Source organism: Oncorhynchus masou, unplaced genomic scaffold, assembly GCF_036934945.1.
Source record: "Oncorhynchus masou masou isolate Uvic2021 unplaced genomic scaffold, UVic_Omas_1.1 unplaced_scaffold_181, whole genome shotgun sequence".
Taxonomy (NCBI): domain Eukaryota; kingdom Metazoa; phylum Chordata; class Actinopteri; order Salmoniformes; family Salmonidae; genus Oncorhynchus; species Oncorhynchus masou.
In genome coordinates, this window is record NW_027016550.1 from 1,389,548 (window position 1) to 1,414,207 (window position 24,660).

General features: G+C 50.6%; 1 protein-coding gene across 1 annotated transcript in view; it reads right to left on the reverse strand.

Moving 5' to 3' along the window:
- The window catches only part of tnrc18 (trinucleotide repeat containing 18), a 182,469-nt gene that overhangs the window by 80,188 nt on the left and 77,621 nt on the right, over positions 1-24,660 (reverse strand). Inside the window, 2 exon segments of the mRNA XM_064964656.1 lie at positions 9,618-9,734; positions 14,637-14,773. Coding sequence (XP_064820728.1) covers positions 9,618-9,734; positions 14,637-14,773 — 254 coding nt within the window.

Sequence of the window (24,660 nt, forward strand, 5' to 3'; positions counted from 1 at the left end):
ATAAACACAGCATCAGCCTGTCCTCATCCAGTCTCAATGACAGCTATAAACACAGTATCAGCCTGTCCTCATTCAGTCTCAATGACAGCTATAAACACAGCATCAGCCTCAACTCATCCAGTCTCAATGACAGCTATAAACACAGCATCAGCCTGTCCTCATTCAGTCTCAATGACAGCTATAAACACAGTATCAGCCTGTCCTCATCCAGTCTCAATGACAGCTATAAACACAGTATCAGCCTGTCCTCATTCAGTCTCAATGACAGCTATAAACACAGTATCAGCCTGTCCTCATCCAGTCTCAATGACAGCTATAAACACAGCATCAGCCTGTCCTCATCCAGTCTCAATGACAGCTATAAACACAGCATCAGCCTGTCCTCATCCAGTCTCAATGACAGCTATAAACACAGCATCAGCCTGTCCTCATCCAGTCTCAATGACAGCTATAAACACAGTATCAGCCTGTCCTCATCCAGTCTCAATGACAGCTATAAACACAGTATCAGCCTGTCCTCATCCAGTCTCAATGACAGCTATAAACACAGCATCAGCCTGTCCTCATCCAGTCTCAATGACAGCTATAAACACAGTATCAGCCTCATCCAGTCTCAATGACAGCTATAAACACAGTATCAGCCTGTCCTCATTCAGTCTCAATGACAGCTATAAACACAGTATCAGCCTGTCCTCATTCAGTCTCAATGACAGCTATAAACACAGCATCAGCCTGTCCTCATTCAGTCTCAATGACAGCTATAAACACAGCATCAGCCTGTCCTCATTCAGTCTCAATGACAGCTATAAACACAGTATCAGCCTGTCCTCATTCAGTCTCAATGACAGCTATAAACACAGTATCAGCCTGTCCTCATAAACACAGTCTCAATGACAGCTATAAACACAGTATCAGCCTGTCCTCATCCAGTCTCAATGACAGCTATAAACACAGCATCAGCCTGTCCTCATTCAGTCTCAATGACAGCTATAAACACAGCATCAACCTCATCCAGTCTCATGACAGCTATAAACACAGTATCAGCCTGTCCTCATCCAGTCTCAATGACAGCTATAAACACAGTATCAGCCTGTCCTCATCCAGTCTCAATGACAGCTATAAACACAGCATCAACCTGTCCAGCATCATCAATGACAGCTATAAACACAGTCTCAATGACAGCTATAAACACAGCATCAGCCTGTCCTCATCCAGTCTCAATGACAGCTATAAAAACATCAGCCTGTCCTCATCAGTCTCAATGACAGCTATAAACACAGTATCACCTGTCCTCATTCAGTCTCAATGACAGCTATAAACACAGTATCAACCTGTCCTCATTCAGTCTCAATGACAGCTATAAACACAGCATCAGCCTGTCCTCATTCAGTCTCAATGACAGCTATAAACACAGTATCAGCCTGTCCTCATTCAGTCTCAATGACAGCTATAAACACAGTATCAACCTGTCCTCATCCAGTCTCAATGACAGCTATAAACACAGCATCAGCCTGTCCTCATTCAGTCTCAATGACAGCTATAAACACAGCATCAGCCTGTCCTCATTCAGTCTCAATGACAGCTATAAACACAGCATCAGCCTGTCCTCATCCAGTCTCAATGACAGCTATAAACACAGTATCAACCTGTCCTCATCCAGTCTCAATGACAGCTATAAACACAGCATCAGCCTGTCCTCATTCAGTCTCAATGACAGCTATAAACACAGCATCAGCCTGTCCTCATCCAGTCTCAATGACAGCTATAAACACAGCATCAGCCTGTCCTCATTCAGTCTCAATGACAGCTATAAACACAGCATCAGCCTGTCCTCATCAGTCTCAATGACAGCTATAAACACAGTATCAGTCCCTGTCCTCATATAAACACAGTCTCAATGACAGCTATAAACACAGTATCAACCTGTCCTCATCCAGTCTCAATGACAGCTATAAACACAGCATCAGCCTGTCCTCATCCAGTCTCAATGACAGCTATAAACACAGCATCAGCCTGTCCTCATTCAGTCTCAATGACAGCTATAAACACAGCATCAGCCTGTCCTCATTCAGTCTCAATGACAGCTATAAACACAGCATCAACCTGTCCTCATTCAGTCTCAATGACAGCTATAAACACAGCATCAGCCTCATCCAGTCTCAATGACAGCTATAAACACAGTATCAACCTCATCCAGTCTCAATGACAGCTATAAACACAGTATCAGCCTGTCCTCATCCAGTCTCAATGACAGCTATAAACACAGTATCAACCTGTCCTCATCCAGTCTCAATGACAGCTATAAACACAGCATCAGCCTGTCCTCATTCAGTCTCAATGACAGCTATAAACACAGCATCAGCCTGTCCTCATCCAGTCTCAATGACAGCTATAAACACAGTATCAACCTCATCCAGTCTCAATGACAGCTATAAACACAGCATCAGCCTGTCCTCATTCAGTCTCAATGACAGCTATAAACACAGTATCAGCCTGTCCTCATTCAGTCTCAATGACAGCTATAAACACAGCATCAGCCTGTCCTCATCCAGTCTCAATGACAGCTATAAACACAGCATCAGCCTGTCCTCATCCAGTCTCAATGACAGCTATAAACACAGCATCAGCCTGTCCTCATCCAGTCTCAATGACAGCTATAAACACAGCATCAGCCTGTCCTCATTCAGTCTCAATGACAGCTATAAACACAGCATCAGCCTCATCCAGTCTCAATGACAGCTATAAACACAGTATCAACCTCATCCAGTCTCAATGACAGCTATAAACACAGCATCAGCCTGTCCTCATCCAGTCTCAATGACAGCTATAAACACAGTATCAGCCTCATCCAGTCTCAATGACAGCTATAAACACAGTATCAGCCTGTCCTCATCCAGTCTCAATGACAGCTATAAACACAGTATCAGCCTGTCCTCATCCAGTCTCTGACAGCTATAAACACAGTATCAGCCTGTCCTCATTCAGTCTCAATGACAGCTATAAACACAGCATCAGCCTGTCCTCATCCAGTCTCAATGACAGCTATAAACACAGTATCAACCTGTCCTCATCCAGTCTCAAGCTGACAGCTATCATCCAGTCTCAATGACAGCTATAAACACAGCATCCTCATCCAGTCTCAATGACAGCTATAAACACAGCATCAGCCTGTCCTCATTCAGTCTCAATGACAGCTATAAACACAGCATCAGCCTGTCCTCATTCAGTCTCAATGACAGCTATAAACACAGCATCAGCCTGTCCTCATCCAGTCTCAATGACAGCTATAAACACAGTATCAACCTCATCCAGTCTCAATGACAGCTATAAACACAGTCTCATCCAGTCTCAATGACAGCTATAAACACAGCATCAGCCTGTCCTCATCCAGTCTCAATGACAGCTATAAACACAGCATCAGCCTGTCCTCATCCAGTCTCAATGACAGCTATAAACACAGTATCAGCCTGTCCTCATCCAGTCTCAATGACAGCTATAAACACAGTATCAGCCTGTCCTCATTCAGTCTCAATGACAGCTATAAACACAGCATCAGCCTGTCCTCATTCAGTCTCAATGACAGCTATAAACACAGTATCAGCCTCATCCAGTCTCAATGACAGCTATAAACACAGCATCAGCCTGTCCTCATCCAGTCTCAATGACAGCTATAAACACAGCATCAGCCTGTCCTCATCCAGTCTCAATGACAGCTATAAACACAGTATCAACCTGTCCTCATTCAGTCTCAATGACAGCTATAAACACAGTATCAGCCTGTCCTCATCCAGTCTCAATGACAGCTATAAACACAGTATCAACCTGTCCTCATCCAGTCTCAATGACAGCTATAAACACAGCATCAGCCTGTCCTCATCCAGTCTCAATGACAGCTATAAACACAGTATCAACCTGTCCTCATTCAGTCTCAATGACAGCTATAAACACAGCATCAGCCTGTCCTCATTCAGTCTCAATGACAGCTATAAACACAGCATCAGCATCAGTCTCATCCATGACAGCTATAAACACTCATCCAGTCTCAATGACAGCTATAAACACCATCAGCCTGTCCTCATTCAGTCTCAATGACAGCTATAAACACAGTATCAGCCTGTCCTCATCCAGTCTCAATGACAGCTATAAACACAGCATCAGCCTGTCCTCATCCAGTCTCAATGACAGCTATAAACACAGCATCAGCCTGTCCTCATCCAGTCTCAATGACAGCTATAAACACAGTATCAGCCTGTCCTCATTCAGTCTCAATGACAGCTATAAACACAGCATCAGCCTGTCCTCATTCCAGTCTCAATGACAGCTATAAACACAGCATCAGCCTGTCCTCATTCAGTCTCAATGACAGCTATAAACACAGCATCAGCTCATCCAGTCTCAATGACAGCTATAAACACAGCATCAGTCTCAATGACAGCTATAAACACAGCATCAGCCTGTCCTCATCCAGTCTCAATGACAGCTATAAACACAGTATCAGCCTGTCCTCATCCAGTCTCAATGACAGCTATAAACACAGTATCAGCCTGTCCTCATTCAGTCTCAATGACAGCTATAAACACAGCATCAGCCTGTCCTCATTCAGTCTCAATGACAGCTATAAACACAGCATCAGCCTGTCCTCATCCAGTCTCAATGACAGCTATAAACACAGCATCAGCCTGTCCTCATTCAGTCTCAATGACAGCTATAAACACAGCATCAGCCTCATCCAGTCTCAATGACAGCTATAAACACAGTATCAGCCTGTCCTCATCCAGTCTCAATGACAGCTATAAACACAGTATCAGCCTGTCCTCATCCAGTCTCAATGACAGCTATAAACACAGTATCAACCTGTCCTCATCCAGTCTCAATGACAGCTATAAACACAGTATCAGCCTGTCCTCATCCAGTCTCAATGACAGCTATAAACACAGCATCAGCCTGTCCTCATTCAGTCTCAATGACAGCTATAAACACAGTATCAACCTGTCCTCATCCAGTCTCAATGACAGCTATAAACACAGCATCAGCCTGTCCTCATTCAGTCTCAATGACAGCTATAAACACAGCATCAACCTGTCCTCATCCAGTCTCAATGACAGCTATAAACACAGCATCAGCCTCATTCAGTCTCAATGACAGCTATAAACACAGTATCAGCCTGTCCTCACTCAGTCTCAATGACAGCTATAAACACAGCATCAGCCTGTCCTCATTCAGTCTCAATGACAGCTATAAACACAGTATCAACCTGTCCTCATTCAGTCTCAATGACAGCTATAAACACAGCATCAGCCTGTCCTCATTCAGTCTCAATGACAGCTATAAACACAGCATCAGCCTGTCCTCATTCAGTCTCAATGACAGCTATAAACACAGTATCAGCCTGTCCTCATTCAGTCTCAATGACAGTCTCTAGCTAAACACAGTATCAGCCTGTCCTCATTCAGTCTCAATGACAGCTATAAACACAGTATCAGCCTGTCCTCATTCAGTCTCAATGACAGCTATAAACACACATCAGCCTCATCCAGTCTCAATGACCTATAAACACAGTATCAACCTGTCCTCATCCAGTCTCAATGACAGCTATAAACACAGTATCAGCCTGTCCTCATTCAGTCTCAATGACAGCTATAAACACAGCATCAGCCTGTCCTCATTCAGTCTCAATGACAGCTATAAACACAGCATCAGCCTGTCCTCATTCAGTCTCAATGACAGCTATAAACACAGCATCAGCCTGTCCTCATTCAGTCTCAATGACAGCTATAAACACAGTATCAGCCTGTCCTCATTCAGTCTCAATGACAGCTATAAACACAGTATCAGCCTCATCCAGTCTCAATGACAGCTATAAACACAGCATCAGCCTGTCCTCATTCAGTCTCAATGACAGCTATAAACACAGTATCAGCCTGTCCTCATTCAGTCTCAATGACAGCTATAAACACAGCATCAGCCTGTCCTCATTCAGTCTCAATGACAGCTATAAACACAGCATCAGCCTGTCCTCATCAGTCTCAATGACAGCTGACAGCTATAAACACAGCATCAGCCTGTCCTCATCCAGTCTCAATGACAGCTATAAACACAGCATCAGCCTGTCCTCATTCAGTCTCAATGACAGCTATAAACACAGCATCAGCCTGTCCTCATTCAGTCTCAATGACAGCTATAAACACAGCATCAGCCTGTCCTCATTCAGTCTCAATGACAGCTATAAACACAGCATCAACCTGTCCTCATTCAGTCTCAATGACAGCTATAAACACAGCATCAACCTGTCCTCATCCAGTCTCAATGACAGCTATAAAAACATCAGCCTCATTCAGTCTCAATGACAGCTATAAACACAGTATCAGCCTGTCCTCATTCAGTCTCAATGACAGCTATAAACACAGCATCAACCTGTCCTCATCCATCAATGACAGCTATAAACACAGCATCCTCATTCAGTCTCAATGACAGCTATAAACACAGTATCAGCTGTCCTCATTCAGTCTCAATGACAGCTATAAACACAGCATCAGCCTGTCCTCATTCAGTCTCAATGACAGCTATAAACACAGTATCACCTGTCCTCATTCAGTCTCAATGACAGCTATAAACACAGCATCAGCCTGTCCTCATTCAGTCTCAATGACAGCTATAAACACAGCATCAGCCTGTCCTCATTCAGTCTCAATGACAGCTATAAACACAGTATCAGCCTGTCCTCATTCAGTCTCAATGACAGCTATAAACACAGCATCAGCCTGTCCTCATCCAGTCTCAATGACAGCTATAAACACAGTATCAGCCTGTCCTCATTCAGTCTCAATGACAGCTATAAACACAGTATCAGTCCTCATCAGTCTCAATGACAGCTATAAACACAGTATCACCTGTCCTTCCAGTCTCAATGACAGCTATAAACACAGCATCAGCCTGTCCTCATTCAGTCTCAATGACAGCTATAAACACAGTATCATCATCCAGTCTCAATGACAGTCCTCATTCAGTCTCAATGACAGCTATAAACACAGTATCAACCTGTCCTCATCCAGTCTCAATGACAGCTATAAACACAGTATCAGCCTCATCCAGTCTCAATGACAGCTATAAACACAGTATCAGCCTCATCCAGTCTCAATGACAGCTATAAACACAGTATCAGCCTGTCCTCATTCAGTCTCAATGACAGCTATAAACACAGTATCAACCTGTCCTCATCCAGTCTCAATGACAGCTATAAACACAGCATCAACCTGTCCTCATTCAGTCTCAATGACAGCTATAAACACAGTATCAGCCTGTCCTCATTCAGTCTCAATGACAGCTATAAACACAGTATCAGCCTCATCCAGTCTCAATGACAGCTATAAACACAGCATCAGCCTGTCCTCATCCAGTCTCAATGACAGCTATAAACACAGTATCAGCCTCATTCAGTCTCAATGACAGCTATAAACACAGTATCAGCCTGTCCTCATCCAGTCTCAATGACAGCTATAAACACAGTATCAGCCTCATCCAGTCTCAATGACAGCTATAAACACAGCATCAGCCTCATTCAGTCTCAATGACAGCTATAAACACAGTATCAGCCTGTCCTCATTCAGTCTCAATGACAGCTATAAACACAGTATCACCTGTCCTCATCCAGTCTCAATGACAGCTATAAACACAGTATCAGCCTGTCCTCATTCAGTCTCAATGACAGCTATAAACACAGTATCAGCCTCATCCAGTCTCAATGACAGCTATAAACACAGCATCAGCCTGTCCTCATCCAGTCTCAATGACAGCTATAAACACAGCATCAGCCTGTCCTCATTCAGTCTCAATGACAGCTATAAACACAGCATCAGCCTGTCCTCATCCAGTCTCAATGACAGCTATAACACATCAGCCTCATCCAGTCTCATGACAGCTATAAACACAGTCCTCATTCAGTCTCAATGACAGCTATAAACACAGTATCAGCCTGTCCTCATCCAGTCTCAATGACAGCTATAAACACAGTATCAACCTGTCCTCATCCAGTCTCAATGACAGCTATAAACACAGTATCAGCCTGTCCTCATTCAGTCTCAATGACAGCTATAAACACAGTATCAACCTGTCCTCATTCAGTCTCAATGACAGCTATAAACACAGTATCAGCCTGTCCTCATCCAGTCTCAATGACAGCTATAAACACAGTATCAGCCTGTCCTCATCCAGTCTCAATGACAGCTATAAACACAGCATCAACCTGTCCTCATCCAGTCTCAATGACAGCTATAAACACAGTATCAACCTGTCCTCATTCAGTCTCAATGACAGCTATAAACACAGTATCAGCCTGTCCTCATCCAGTCTCAATGACAGCTATAAACACAGTATCAGCCTGTCCTCATCCAGTCTCAATGACAGCTATAAACACAGTATCAGCCTGTCCTCATCCAGTCTCAATGACAGCTATAAACACAGTATCATCATCCAGTCTCAATGACAGCTATAAACACAGTATCAGCCTGTCCTCATCCAGTCTCAATGACAGCTATAAACACAGTATCAGCCTGTCCTCATCCAGTCTCAATGACAGCTATAAACACAGTATCAACCTGTCCTCATTCAGTCTCAATGACAGCTATAAACACAGTATCAACCTGTCCTCATTCAGTCTCAATGACAGCTATAAACACAGTATCAACCTGTCCTCATTCAGTCTCAATGACAGCTATAAACACAGTATCAACCTCATCCAGTCTCAATGGCAGCTATAAACACAGTATCAGCCTCATTCAGTCTCAATGACAGCTATAAACACAGTATCAGCCTGTCCTCATCCAGTCTCAATGACAGCTATAAACACAGTATCAGCCTGTCCTCATTCAGTCTCAATGACAGCTATAAACACAGCATCAGCCTGTCCTCATCCAGTCTCAATGACAGCTATAAACACAGTATCAACCTCATCCAGTCTCAATGACAGCTATAAACACAGTATCAGCCTGTCCTCATCCAGTCTCAATGACAGCTATAAACACAGTATCAACCTCATCCAGTCTCAATGACAGCTATAAACACAGCATCAGCCTGTCCTCATCCAGTCTCAATGATCACACACACACACACACACACACACACACACACACACACACACACACACACACACACACACACACACACACACACACACACACACACACACACACACACACACACACACACACACACACACACACACACACACACACACACACACACACACACACACACACACACACACACACACGGCAGGGTAGCCTAGTGGTTAGAGCGTTGGACTAGTAACTGGAAGGTTGCAAGTTCAAATCCCCGAGCTGACAAGGTACAAATCTGTCGTTCTGCCCCTGAACAGGCAGTTAACCCACTGTTCCTAGGCCGTCATTGAATATAAGAATTTGTTCTTAACTGACTTGTCTAGTTAAATAAAGATTAAATGAGTCAACATTTCTAAAAACATAATTTCCACTTTGACATGAAAAGGGTGTAGACCAGTGACACAACATTTAAACTTTAATCCAAGTTAAATTCAGGTTGTGACACAACAAAAGCCAAAGGTTTGTGAAAACATTCTGGAGGCTCATAACAGTTCCACTTACTTCCCTGTCCGGGACTCCATCTTGCCAGGGGGCGTCGCTACACGTTTCCTCTTCCTAGGTCGGCCCCGCCCACGTCTGGTTAGACTCCGCCTCTCCTCCTCCTGCTGCTGAACCTCTCTGAACAGGAAGAGAACAGTGATTAGAGAGGAACTGCCAGTCTGTCTGTCTCTCTGTGTGTGTGTGTTACTCACTGGGTGGGTCTGTCTGTCTGTGTGTGTTACTCACTGGGTGGGTCTGTCTGTCTGTGTGTGTTACTCACTGGGTGGGTCTGTCTGTCTGTCTCTCTGTCTGTGTTACTCACTGAGTGTCAGAGCCCCTCTGCAGCTTGTCTAGTTGTGTAGTGTAGTTAGTGTCTGTGTTACTCACTGGGTGTCAGAGCCCCTCTGCAGCTTGTCTAGTTGTGTAGTGTAGTTAGTGTCTGTGTTACTCACTGGGTGTCAGAGCCCCTCTGCAGCTTGTCTAGTTGTGTAGTGTAGTTAGTGTCTGTTACTCACTGGGTGTCAGAGCCCCTCTGCAGCTTGTCTAGTTGTGTAGTGTAGTTAGTCTGTGTTACTCACTGAGTGTCAGAGCCCCTCTGCAGCTTGTCTAGTTGTGTAGTGTAGTTAGTGTCTGTGTTACTCACTGAGTGTCAGAGCCCCTCTGCAGCTTGTCTAGTTGTGTAGTGTAGTTAGTGTCTGTGTTACTCACTGGGTGTCAGAGCCCCTCTGCAGCTTGTCTAGTTGTGTAGTGTAGTTAGTGTGTGTTACTCACTGGGTGTCAGAGCCCCTCTGCAGCTTGTCTAGTTGTGTAGTGTAGTTAGTCTGTGTTACTCACTGGGTGTCAGAGCCACTCTGCAGCTTGTCTAGTTGTGTAGTGTAGTTAGTGTCTGTGTTACTCACTGGGTGTCAGAGCCCCTCTGCAGCTTGTCTAGTTGTGTAGTGTAGTTAGTGTCTGTGTTACTCACTGGGTGTCAGAGCCCCTCTGCAGCTTGTCTAGTTGTGTAGTTAGTGTGTGTTACTCACTGGGTGTCAGAGCCCCTCTGCAGCTTGTCTAGTTGTGTAGTGTAGTTAGTGTGTGTTACTCACTGGGTGTCAGAGCCCCTCTGCAGCTTGTCTAGTTGTGTAGTGTAGTTAGTGTCTGTGTTACTCACTGGGTGTCAGAGCCCCTCTGCAGCTTGTCTAGTTGTGTAGTGTAGTTAGTGTCTGTGTTACTCACTGGGTGTCAGAGCCCCTCTGCAGCTTGTCTAGTTGTGTAGTGTAGTTAGTGTCTGTGTTACTCACTGGGTGTCAGAGCCCCTCTGCAGCTTGTCTAGTTGTGTAGTGTAGTTAGTGTCTGTTACTCACTGGGTGTCAGAGCCCCTCTGCAGCTTGTCTAGTTGTGTAGTGTAGTTAGTGTCTGTGTTACTCACTGGGTGTCAGAGCCCCTCTGCAGCTTGTCTAGTTGTGTAGTGTAGTTAGTGTCTGTTACTCACTGGGTGTCAGAGCCCCTCTGCAGCTTGTCTAGTTGTGTAGTGTAGTTAGTGTCTGTGTTACTCACTGGGTGTCAGAGCCCCTCTGCAGCTTGTCTAGTTGTGTAGTGTAGTTAGTGTCTGTGTTACTCACTGGGTGTCAGAGCCCCTCTGCAGCTTGTCTAGTTGTGTAGTGTAGTTAGTGTCTGTTACTCACTGGGTGTCAGAGCCCCTCTGCAGCTTGTCTAGTTGTGTAGTGTAGTTAGTGTCTGTGTTACTCACTGGGTGTCAGAGCCCCTCTGCAGCTTGTCTAGTTGTGTAGTGTAGTTAGTGTCTGTGTTACTCACTGGGTGTCAGAGCCCCTCTGCAGCTTGTCTAGTTGTGTAGTGTAGTGTAGTTAGTGTGTTACTCACTGGGTGTCAGAGCCCCTCTGCAGCTTGTCTAGTTGTGTAGTGTAGTTAGTGTCTGTTACTCACTGGGTGTCAGAGCCCCTCTGCAGCTTGTCTAGTTGTGTAGTGTAGTTAGTGTCTGTGTTACTCACTGGGTGTCAGAGCCCCTCTGCAGCTTGTCTAGTTGTGTAGTGTAGTTAGTGTCTGTGTTACTCACTGGGTGTCAGAGCCCCTCTGCAGCTTGTCTAGTTGTGTAGTGTAGTTAGTGTCTGTGTTACTCACTGGGTGTCAGAGCCCCTCTGCAGCTTGTCTAGTTGTGTAGTGTAGTTAGTGTGTGTTACTCACTGGGTGTCAGAGCGCCTCTGCAGCTTGTCTAGTTGTGTAGTGTAGTTAGTGTCTGTTACTCACTGGGTGTCAGAGCGCCTCTGCAGCTTGTCTAGTTGTGTAGTGTAGTTAGTGTCTGTTACTCACTGGGTGTCAGAGCCCCTCTGCAGCTTGTCTAGTTGTGTAGTGTAGTTAGTGTCTGTGTTACTCACTGGGTGTCAGAGCCCCTCTGCAGCTTGTCTAGTTGTGTAGTGTAGTTAGTGTCTGTGTTACTCACTGGGTGTCAGAGCCCCTCTACAGCTTGTCTAGTTGTGTAGTGTAGTTAGTGTCTGTTACTCACTGGGTGTCAGAGCCCCTCTGCAGCTTGTCTAGTTGTGTAGTGTAGTTAGTGTCTGTGTTACTCACTGGGTGTCAGAGCCCCTCTGCAGCTTGTCTAGTTGTGTAGTGTAGTTAGTGTCTGTGTTACTCACTGGGTGTCAGAGCCCCTCTACAGCTTGTCTAGTTGTGTTGTGTAGTTAGTGTCTGTGTTACTCACTGGGTGTCAGAGCCCCTCTGCAGCTTGTCTAGTTGTGTAGTGTAGTTAGTGTCTGTTACTCACTGGGTGTCAGAGCCCCTCTGCAGCTTGTCTAGTTGTGTAGTGTAGTTAGTGTCTGTGTTACTCACTGGGTGTCAGAGCCCCTCTGCAGCTTGTCTAGTTGTGTAGTGTAGTTAGTGTCTGTGTTACTCACTGGGTGTCAGAGCCCCTCTGCAGCTTGTCTAGTTGTGTAGTGTAGTTAGTGTCTGTTACTCACTGGGTGTCAGAGCCCCTCTGCAGCTTGTCTAGTTGTGTAGTGTAGTTAGTGTCTGTGTTACTCACTGGGTGTCAGAGCCCCTCTGCAGCTTGTCTAGTTGTGTAGTGTAGTTAGTGTGTGTTACTCACTGGGTGTCAGAGCGCCTCTGCAGCTTGTCTAGTTGTGTAGTGTAGTTAGTGTCTGTGTTACTCACTGGGTGTCAGAGCCCCTCTGCAGCTTGTCTAGTTGTGTAGTGTAGTTAGTGTCTGTGTTACTCACTGGGTGTCAGAGCCCCTCTGCAGCTTGTCTAGTTGTGTAGTGTAGTTAGTGTCTGTGTTACTCACTGGGTGTCAGAGCCCCTCTGCAGCTTGTCTAGTTGTGTAGTGTAGTTAGTGTGTGTTACTCACTGGGTGTCAGAGCCCCTCTGCAGCTTGTCTAGTTGTGTAGTGTAGTTAGTGTCTGTGTTACTCACTGGGTGTCAGAGCCCCTCTGCAGCTTGTCTAGTTGTGTAGTGTAGTTAGTGTCTGTGTTACTCACTGGGTGTCAGAGCGCCTCTGCAGCTTGTCTAGTTGTGTAGTGTAGTTAGTGTCTGTGTTACTCACTGGGTGTCAGAGCCCCTCTGCAGCTTGTCTAGTTGTGTAGTGTAGTTAGTGTCTGTGTTACTCACTGGGTGTCAGAGCCCCTCTGCAGCTTGTCTAGTTGTGTAGTGTAGTTAGTGTCTGTTACTCACTGGGTGTCAGAGCCCCTCTGCAGCTTGTCTAGTTGTGTAGTGTAGTTAGTGTCTGTGTTACTCACTGGGTGTCAGAGCCCCTCTGCAGCTTGTCTAGTTGTGTAGTGTAGTTAGTGTCTGTGTTACTCACTGGGTGTCAGAGCCCCTCTGCAGCTTGTCTAGTTGTGTAGTTAGTGTGTTACTCACTGGGTGTCAGAGCCCCTCTGCAGCTTGTCTAGTTGTGTAGTGTAGTTAGTGTCTGTGTTACTCACTGGGTGTCAGAGCCCCTCTGCAGCTTGTCTAGTTGTGTAGTGTAGTTAGTGTCTGTGTTACTCACTGGGTGTCAGAGCCCCTCTGCAGCTTGTCTAGTTGTGTAGTTAGTGTGTGTTACTCACTGGGTGTCAGAGCGCCTCTGCAGCTTGTCTAGTTGTGTAGTGTAGTTAGTGTCTGTGTTACTCACTGGGTGTCAGAGCCCCTCTGCAGCTTGTCTAGTTGTGTAGTGTAGTTAGTGTCTGTGTTACTCACTGGGTGTCAGAGCCCCTCTGCAGCTTGTCTAGTTGTGTAGTTAGTGTGTTACTCACTGGGTGTCAGAGCCCCTCTGCAGCTTGTCTAGTTGTGTAGTGTAGTTAGTGTCTGTGTTACTCACTGGGTGTCAGAGCCCCTCTGCAGCTTGTCTAGTTGTGTAGTGTAGTTAGTGTCTGTGTTACTCACTGGGTGTCAGAGCCCCTCTGCAGCTTGTCTAGTTGTGTAGTTAGTGTGTGTTACTCACTGGGTGTCAGAGCCCCTCTGCAGCTTGTCTAGTTGTGTAGTGTAGTTAGTCTGTGTTACTCACTGAGTGTCAGAGCCCCTCTGCAGCTTGTCTAGTTGTGTAGTGTAGTTAGTGTGTGTTACTCACTGGGTGTCAGAGCGCCTCTGCAGCTTGTCTAGTTGTGTAGTGTAGTTAGTCTGTGTTACTCACTGGGTGTCAGAGCCCCTCTGCAGCTTGTCTAGTTGTGTAGTGTAGTTAGTGTCTGTGTTACTCACTGGGTGTCAGAGCGCCTCTGCAGCTTGTCTAGTTGTGTAGTGTAGTTAGTCTGTGTTACTCACTGGGTGTCAGAGCCCCTCTGCAGCTTGTCTAGTTGTGTAGTGTAGTTAGTGTGTGTTACTCACTGGGTGTCAGAGCGCCTCTGCAGCTTGTCTAGTTGTGTAGTGTAGTTAGTCTGTGTTACTCACTGGGTGTCAGAGCCCCTCTGCAGCTTGTCTAGTTGTGTAGTGTAGTTAGTGTGTGTTACTCACTGGGTGTCAGAGCGCCTCTGCAGCTTGTCTAGTTGTGTAGTGTAGTTAGTCTGTGTTACTCACTGGGTGTCAGAGCCCCTCTGCAGCTTGTCTAGTTGTGTAGTGTAGTTAGTGTGTGTTACTCACTGGGTGTCAGAGCGCCTCTGCAGCCGGTCCAGTTGTCTCTGTTTGTCCTTGTACTGCCTCTGTAGCTCCGCTAATCTCATCCGATGCTGAGACTCCCCTCCATCACACACCTCCACACACAGCTTACTGAAGAGCTGCTGGACACACACACACACACAGCTTGCTGAAGAGCTGCTGGACACACACACACACAGCTTACTGAAGAGCTGCTGGACACACACACACACAGCTTACTGAAGAGCTGCTGGACACACACACACACACACAGCTTACTGAAGAGCTGCTGGACACACACACACACAGCTTACTGAAGAGCTGATGGACACACACACACACAGCTTACTGAAGAGCTGCTGGACACACACACACACAGCTTACTGAAGAGCTGCTGGACACACACACACACAGCTTACTGAAGAGCTGCTGGACACACACACACACAGCTTACTGAAGAGCTGCTGGACACACACACACAGCTTACTGAAGAGCTGATGGACACACACACACACAGCTTACTGAAGAGCTGATGGACACACACACACACACACAGCTTACTGAAGAGCTGCTGGACACACACACACACAGCTTACTGAAGAGCTGCTGGACACACACACACACATCTTACTGAAGAGCTGCTGGACACACACACACACACAGCTTACTGAAGAGCTGCTGGACACACACACACACACAGCTTACTGAAGAGCTGCTGGACACACACACACAGCTTACTGAAGAGCTGATGGACACACACACACACAGCTTACTGAAGAGCTGATGGACACACACACACACACACAGCTTACTGAAGAGCTGCTGGACACACACACACACATCTTACTGAAGAGCTGCTGGACACACACACACACACAGCTTACTGAAGAGCTGCTGGACACACACACACACACAGCTTACTGAAGAGCTGCTGGACACACACACACACAGCTTACTGAAGAGCTGATGGACACACACACACACAGCTTACTGAAGAGCTGCTGGACACACACACACACACACACACACACAGTGTTATCTCCTGTGGGTCTGTCCTCATCCCCCCAGGTCTACAGTGTGGTACCTCCTGTGGGTCTGTCCTCATCCCCCTGTGGGTCTGTCCTCATCCCCCCAGGTCTACAGTGTGTTACCTCCTGTAGGTCTGTCCTCATCCCCCCAGGTCTACAGTGTGTTACCTCCTGTGGGTCTGTCCTCATCCCCCTGTGGGTCTGTCCTCATCCCCCCAGGTCTACAGTGTGTTACCTCCTGTGGGTCTGTCCTCATCCCCCTGTGGGTCTGTCCTCATCCCCCCAGGTCTACAGTGTGTTACCTCCTGTGGGTCTGTCCTCATCCCCCTGTAGGTCTGTCCTCATCCCCCCAGGTCTACAGTGTGTTACCTCCTGTGGGTCTGTCCTCATCCCCCCAGGTCTACAGTGTGTTACCTCCTGTGGGTCTGTCCTCATCCCCCAGGTCTACAGTGTGTTACCTCCTGTGGGTCTGTCCTCATCCCCCCAGGTCTACAGTGTGTTACCTCCTGTGGGTCTGTCCTCATCCCCCTGTGGGTCTGTCCTCATCCCCCCAGGTCTACAGTGTGTTACCTCCTGTAGGTCTGTCCTCATCCCCCCAGGTCTACAGTGTGTTACCTCCTGTGGGTCTGTCCTCATCCCCCTGTGGGTCTGTCCTCATCCCCCAGGTCTACAGTGTGTTACCTCCTGTGGGTCTGTCCTCATCCCCCTGTGGGTCTGTCCTCATCCCCCAGGTCTACAGTGTGTTACCTCCTGTGGGTCTGTCCTCATCCCCCTGTAGGTCTGTCCTCATCCCCCAGGTCTACAGTGTGTTACCTCCTGTGGGTCTGTCCTCATCCCCCAGGTCTACAGTCTGGTACCTCCTGTGGGTCTGTCCTCATCCCCCTGTAGGTCTGTCCTCATCCCCCCAGGTCTACAGTGTGGTACCTCCTGTGGGTCTGTCCTCATCCCCCCAGGTCTACAGTGTGTTACCTCCTGTGGGTCTGTCCTCATCCTCCTGTGGGTCTGTCCTCATCCCCCTGTGGGTCTGTCCTCATCCCCCCAGGTCTACAGTGTGTTACCTCCTGTGGGTCTGTCCTCATCTCCCTGTGGGTCTGTCCTCATCCCCCCAGGTCAACAGTCTGGTACCTCCTGTGGGTCTGTCCTCATCCCCCTGTGGGTCTGTCCTCATCCCCCAGGTCTACAGTGTGTTACCTCCTGTGGGTCTGTCCTCATCCCCCTGTGGGTCTGTCCTCATCCCCCCAGGTCTACAGTGTGTTACCTCCTGTGGGTCTGTCCTCATCCCCCCAGGTCTACAGTGTGTTACCTCCTGTGGGTCTGTCCTCATCCCCCTGTGGGTCTGTCCTCATCCCCCCAGGTCTACAGTCTGGTACCTCCTGTGGGTCTGTCCTCATCCCCCCAGGTCTACAGTGTGTTACCTCCTGTGGGTCTGTCCTCATCCTCCTGTGGGTCTGTCCTCATCCCCCCCAGGTCTACAGTGTGTTATCTCCTGTGGGTCTGTCCTCATCCCCCTGTGGGTCTGTCCTCATCCCCCCCAGGTCTACAGTGTGTTATCTCCTGTGGGTCTGTCCTCATCCTCCTGTGGGTCTGTCCTCATCCCCCCAGGTCTACAGTGTGTTACCTCCTGTAGGTCTGTCCTCATCCCCCCAGGTCTACAGTGTGTTACCTCCTGTAGGTCTGTCCTCATCCCCCTGTAGGTCTGTCCTCATCCCCCTGTAGGTCTGTCCTCATCCCCCAGGTCTAAAGTGTGTTACCTCCTGTGGGTCTGTCCTCATCCCCCCAGGTCTACAGTCTGGTATCTCCTGTGGGTCTGTCCTCATCCCCCTGTGGGTCTGTCCTCATCCCCCCGTGGGTCTGTCCTCATCCCCCCGTGGGTCTGTCCTCATCCCCCCAGGTCTACAGTCTTGTACCTCCTGTGGGTCTGTCCTCATCCCCGTGGGTCTGTCCTCATCCCCCCGGGTCTACAGTCTGGTACCTCCTGTGGGTCTGTCCTCATCCCCCTGTAGGTCTGTCCTCATCCCCCCAGGTCTACAGTGTGTTACCTCCTGTGGGTCTGTCCTCATCCCCCCAGGTCTACAGTCTGGTACCTCCTGTGGGTCTGTCCTCATCCCCCTGTGGGTCTGTCCTCATCCCCCCAGGTCTACAGTGTGTTACCTCCTGTGGGTCTGTCCTCATCTCCCTGTGGGTCTGTCCTCATCCCCCCAGGTCTACAGTCTGGTACCTCCTGTGGGTCTGTCCTCATCCCCCCAGGTCTACAGTGTGGTACCTCCTGTGGGTCTGTCCTCATCCCCCCAGGTCTACAGTGTGTTACCTCCTGTGGGTCTGTCCTCATCCTCCTGTGGGTCTGTCCTCATCCCCCTGTGGGTCTGTCCTCATCCCCCCAGGTCTACAGTGTGTTACCTCCTGTGGGTCTGTCCTCATCTCCCTGTGGGTCTGTCCTCATCCCCCCAGGTCTACAGTCTGGTACCTCCTGTGGGTCTGTCCTCATCCCCCTGTGGGTCTGTCCTCATCCCCCAGGTCTACAGTGTGTTACCTCCTGTGGGTCTGTCCTCATCCCCCTGTGGGTCTGTCCTCATCCCCCCAGGTCTACAGTGTGTTACCTCCTGTGGGTCTGTCCTCATCCCCCCAGGTCTACAGTGTGTTACCTCCTGTGGGTCTGTCCTCATCCCCCTGTGGGTCTGTCCTCATCCCCCCAGGTCTACAGTGTGTTACCTCCTGTGGGTCTGTCCTCATCCCCCCAGGTCTACAGTCTGGTACCTCCTGTGGGTCTGTCCTCATCCCCCTGTAGGTCTGTCCTCATCCCCCCAGGTCTACAGTGTGGTACCTCCTGTGGGTCTGTCCTCATCCCCCCAGGTCTACAGTGTGTTACCTCCTGTGGGTCTGTCCTCATCCTCCTGTGGGTCTGTCCTCATCCCCCTGTGGGTCTGTCCTCATCCCCCAGGTCTACAGTGTGTTACCTCCTGTGGGTCTGTCCTCATCCCCCTGTGGGTCTGTCCTCATCCCCCCAGGTCTACAGTGTGTTACCTCCTGTGGGTCTGTCCTCATCCCCCCAGGTCTACAGTGTGTTACCTCCTGTGGGTCTGTCCTCATCCCCCTGTGGGTCTGTCCTCATCCCCCAGGTCTACAGTGTGTTACCTCCTGTGGGTCTGTCCTCATCCCCCCAGGTCTACAGTCTGTTACCTCCTGTGGGTCTGTCCTCATCCCCCTGTAGGTCTGTCCTCATCCCCCAGGTCTACAGTGTGGTACCTCCTGTGGGTCTGTCCTCATCCCCCAGGTCTACAGTGTGTTACCTCCTGTGGGTCTGTCCTCATCCTCCTGTGGGTCTGTCCTCATCCCCCTGTGGGTCTGTCCTCATCCCCCAGGTCTACAGTGTGTTACCTCCTGTGGGTCTGTCCTCATCCCCCTTTGGGTCTGTCCTCATCCCCCCAGGTCTACAGTGTGTTACCTCCTGTGGGTCTGTCCTCATCCCCCCAGGTCTACAGTGTGTTACCTCCTGTGGGTCTGTCCTCATCCCCCTGTGGGTCTGTCCTCATCCCCCCAGGTCTACAGTGTGTTACTTCCTGTGGGTCTGTCCTCATCCCCCCAGGTCTACAGTGTGTTACCTCCTGTGGGTCTGTCCTCATCCTCCTGTGGGTCTGTCCTCATCCCCCCCAGGTCTACAGTGTGTTATCTCCTGTGGGTCTGTCCTCATCCCCCTGTGGGTCTGTCCTCATCCCCCCAGGTCTACAGTGTGTTATCTCCTGTGGGTCTGTCCTCATCCTCCTGTGGGTCTGTCCTCATCCCCCCAGGTCTACAGTGTGTTACCTCCTGTAGGTCTGTCCTCATCCCCCCAAGTCTACAGTCTGGTACCTCCTGTGGGTCTGTCCTCATCCCCCTGTGGGTCTGTCCTCATCCCCCCAGGTCTACAGTGTGGTACCTCCTGTGGGTCTGTCCTCATCCCCCCAGGTCTACAGTGTGTTACCTCCTGTGGGTCTGTCCTCATCCCCCTGTAGGTCTGTCCTCATCCCCCCAGGTCTACAGTGTGTTACCTCCTGTAGGTCTGTCCTCATCCCCCCAGGTCTACAGTGTGTTACCTCCTGTAGGTCTGTCCTCATCCCCCCAGGTCTACAGTGTATTACCTCCTGTAGGTCTGTCCTCATCCCCCTGTAGGTCTGTCCTCATCCCCCTGTAGGTCTGTCCTCATCCCCCAGGTCTACAGTGTGTTACCTCCTGTGGGTCTGTCCTCATCCCCCCAGGTCTACAGTCTGGTATCTCCTGTGGGTCTGTCCTCATCCCCCTGTGGGTCTGTCCTCATCCCCCTGTGGGTCTGTCCTCATCCCCCTGTGGGTCTGTCCTCATCCCCCCGTGGGTCTGTCCTCATCCCCCCAGGTCTACAGTCTGGTACCTCCTGTGGGTCTGTCCTCATCCCCCCAGGTCTACAGTGTGTTACCTCCTGTGGGTCTGTCCTCATCCCCCTGTAGGTCTGTCCTCATCCCCTCACATCTACAGTGTGGTACCTCCTGTGGGTCTGTCCTCATCCCCCTGTGGGTCTGTCCTCATCCCCCCAGGTCTACAGTCTGGCACCTCCTGTGGGTCTGTCCTCATCCCCCTGTAGGTCTGTCCTCATCCCACCAGGTCTACAGTCTGGTATCTCCTGTAGGTCTGTCCTCATCCCCCCAGGTCTACAGTGTGTTACCTCCTGTGGGTCTGTCCTCATCCCCCCAGGTCTACAATGTGTTACCTCCTGTGGGTCTGTCCTCATCCCCCCAGGTCTACAGTGTGTTACCTCCTGTGGGTCTGTCCTCATCCCCTGTGGGTCTGTCCTCATCCCCCCAGGTCTACAGTCTGGTACCTCCTGTGGGTCTGTCCTCATCCCCCTGTGGGTCTGTCCTCATCCCCCAGGTCTAAAGTGCGTTACTTCCTGTGGGTCTGTCCTCATCTCCCCAGGTCTACAGTGTGTTACCTCCTGTGGGTCTGTCCTCATCCCCCTGTAGGTCTGTCCTCATCCCCCCAGGTCTACAGTGTGGTACCTCCTGTGGGTCTGTCCTCATCCCCCCAGGTCTACATTGTGTTACCTCCTGTGGGTCTGTCCTCATCCCCCTGTGGGTCTGTCCTCATCCCCCCCAGGTCTACAGTGTGGTACCTCCTGTGGGTCTGTCCTCATCCCCCCAGGTCTACAGTGTGTTACCTCCTGTGGGTCTGTCCTCATCCCCCTGTGGGTCTGTCCTCATCCCCCCCAGGTCTACAGTGTGGTACCTCCTGTGGGTCTGTCCTCATCCCCCTGTAGGTCTGTCCTCATCCCACCAGGTCTACAGTCTGGTATCTCCTGTAGGTCTGTCCTCATCCCCCCAGGTCTACAGTGTGTTATCTCCTGAGGGTCTGTCCTCATCCCCCCAGGTCTACAGTCTGGTACCTCCTGTGGGTCTGTCCTCATCCCCCCAGGTCTACAGTGTGTTGCCTCCTGTAGGTCTGTCCTCATCCCCCCAGGTCTACAGTCTGGTACCTCCTGTGGGTCTGTCCTCATCCCCCTGTGGGTCTGTCCTCATCCCCCCAGGTCTACAGTGTGGTACCTCCTGTGGGTCTGTCCTCATCCCCCCAGGTCTACAGTGTGTTACCTCCTGTGGGTCTGTCCTCATCCCCCTGTAGGTCTGTCCTCATCCCCCAGGTCTACAGTGTGTTACCTCCTGTAGGTCTGTCCTCATCCCCCCAGGTCTACAGTGTGTTACCTCCTGTAGGTCTGTCCTCATCCCCCCAGGTCTACAGTGTGTTACCTCCTGTAGGTCTGTCCTCATCCCCCTGTAGGTCTGTCCTCATCCCCCTGTAGGTCTGTCCTCATCCCCCAGGTCTACAGTGTGTTACCTCCTGTGGGTCTGTCCTCATCCCCCAGGTCTACAGTGTGTTACCTCCTGTAGGTCTGTCCTCATCCCCCAGGTCTACAGTGTGTTACCTCCTGTAGGTCTGTCCTCATCCCCCTGTAGGTCTGTCCTCATCCCCCTGTAGGTCTGTCCTCATCCCCCAGGTCTACAGTGTGGTACCTCCTGTGGGTCTGTCCTCATCCCCCCAGGTCTACATTGTGTTACCTCCTGTGGGTCTGTCCTCATCCCCCTGTGGGTCTGTCCTCATCCCCCTGTGGGTCTGTCCTCATCCCCCCCAGGTCTACAGTGTGGTACCTCCTGTGGGTCTGTCCTCATCCCCCCAGGTCTACAGTGTGTTACCTCCTGTGGGTCTGTCCTCATCCCCCTGTAGGTCTGTCCTCATCCCCCCAGGTCTACAGTGTGGTACCTCCTGTGGGTCTGTCCTCATCCCCCCAGGTCTACAGTGTGTTACCTCCTGTGGGTCTGTCCTCATCCTCCTGTGGGTCTGTCCTCATCCCCCTGTGGGTCTGTCCTCATCCCCCCAGGTCTACAGTGTGTTACCTCCTGTGGGTCTGTCCTCATCCCCCTGTGGGTCTGTCCTCATCCCCCAGGTCTACAGTGTGTTACCTCCTGTGGGTCTGTCCTGATCCCCCTGTGGGTCTGTCCTCATCCCCCCAGGTCTACAGTGTGTTACCTCCTGTGGGTCTGTCCTCATCCCCCCAGGTCTACAGTGTGTTACCTCCTGTGGGTCTGTCCTCATCCTCCTGTGGGTCTGTCCTCATCCCGCTGTGGGTCTGTCCTCATCCCCCCAGGTCTACAGTGTGTTACCTCCTGTAGGTCTGTCCTCATCCCCCCAGGTCTACAGTCTGGTACCTCTTGTGGGTCTGTCCTCATCCCCCTGTGGGTCTGTCCTCATCCCCCCAGGTCTACAGTGTGGTACCTCCTGTGGGTCTGTCCTCATCCCCCCAGGTCTACAGTGTGTTACCTCCTGTGGGTCTGTCCTCATCCCCGTGTAGGTCTGTCCTCATCCCCCCAAGTCTACAGTGTGTTACCTCCTGTAGGTCTGTCCTCATCCCCCCAGGTCTACAGTGTGTTACCTCCTGTAGGTCTGTCCTCATCCCCCCAGGTCTACAGTGTGTTACCTCCTGTAGGTCTGTCCTCATCCCCCTGTAGGTCTGTCCTCATCCCCCTGTAGGTCTGTCCTCATCCCCCAGGTCTACAGTGTGTTACCTCCTGTGGGTCTGTCCTCATCCCCCCAGGTCTACAGTGTGTTACCTCCTGTAGGTCTGTCCTCATCCCCCAGGTCTACAGTGTGTTACCTCCTGTAGGTCTGTCCTCATCCCCCTGTAGGTCTGTCCTCATCCCCCTGTAGGTCTGTCCTCATCCCCCAGGTCTACAGTGTGTTACCTCCTGTGGGTCTGTCCTCATCCCCCCAGGTCTACAGTCTGGTATCTCCTGTGGGTCTGTCCTCATCCCCCTGTGGGTCTGTCCTCATCCCCCTGTGGGTCTGTCCTCATCCCCCCAGGTCTACAGTGTGTTACCTCCTGTAGGTCTGTCCTCATCCCCCTGTAGGTCTGTCCTCATCCCCCTGTAGGTCTGTCCTCATCCCCCAGGTCTACAGTGTGTTACCTCCTGTGGGTCTGTCCTCATCCCCCCAGGTCTACAGTGTGTTACCTCCTGTAGGTCTGTCCTCATCCCCCCAGGTCTACAGTGTGTTACCTCCTGTAGGTCTGTCCTCATCCCCCTGTAGGTCTGTCCTCATCCCCCTGTAGGTCTGTCCTCATCCCCCAGGTCTACAGTGTGTTACCTCCTGTGGGTCTGTCCTCATCCCCCCAGGTCTACAGTCTGGTATCTCCTGTGGGTCTGTCCTCATCCCCCTGTGGGTCTGTCCTCATCCCCCTGTGGGTCTGTCCTCATCCCCCCGTGGGTCTGTCCTCATCCCCCCGTGGGTCTGTCCTCATCCCCCCGTGGGTCTGTCCTCATCCCCCAGGTCTACAGTCTGGTACCTCCTGTGGGTCTGTCCTCATCCCCCCAGGTCTACAGTGTGTTACCTCCTGTGGGTCTGTCCTCATCCCCCTGTAGGTCTGTCCTCATCCCCTCAGATCTACAGTGTGGTACCTCCTGTGGGTCTGTCCTCATCCCCCTGTGGGTCTGTCCTCATCCCCCCAGGTCTACAGTCTGGTACCTCCTGTGGGTCTGTCCTCATCCCCCTGTAGGTCTGTCCTCATCCCCCCAGGTCTACAGTGTGTTATCTCCTGTGGGTCTGTCCTCATCCCCTGTGGGTCTGTCCTCATCCCCCCAGGTCTACAGTCTGGTACCTCCTGTGGGTCTGTCCTCATCCCCCAGGTCTACAGTGCGTTACTTCCTGTGGGTCTGTCCTCATCTCCCCAGGTCTACAGTGTGTTACCTCCTGTGGGTCTGTCCTCATCCCCCTGTAGGTCTGTCCTCATCCCCCCAGGTCTACAGTGTGGTACCTCCTGTGGGTCTGTCCTCATCCCCCCAGGTCTACATTGTGTTACCTCCTGTGGGTCTGTCCTCATCCCCCTGTAGGTCTGTCCTCATCCCACCAGGTCTACAGTCTGGTATCTCCTGTAGGTCTGTCCTCATCCCCCCAGGTCTACAGTGTGTTATCTCCTGAGGGTCTGTCCTCATCCCCCCAGGTCTACAGTCTGGTACCTCCTGTGGGTCTGTCCTCATCCCCCCAGGTCTACAGTGTGTTACCTCCTGTGGGTCTGTCCTCATCCCCCTGTGGGTCTGTCCTCATCCCCCCAGGTCTACAGTCTGGTACCTCCTGTGGGTCTGTCCTCATCCCCCCAGGTCTACAGTGTGTTATCTCCTGAGGGTCTGTCCTCATCCCCCCAGGTCTACAGTCTGGTACCTCCTGTGGGTCTGTCCTCATCCCCCCAGGTCTACAGTGTGTTACCTCCTATGGGTCTGTCCTCATCCCCCCAGGTCTACAGTGTGTTACCTCCTGTGGGTCTGTCCTCATCCCCTGTGGGTCTGTCCTCATCCCCCCAGGTCTACAGTCTGGTATCTCCTGTGGGTCTGTCCTCATCCCCCTGTGGGTCTGTCCTCATCCCCCCGTGGGTCTGTCCTCATCCCCCCAGGTCTACAGTGTGTTACCTCCTGTGGGTCTGTCCTCATCCCCTGTGGGTCTGTCCTCATCCCCCA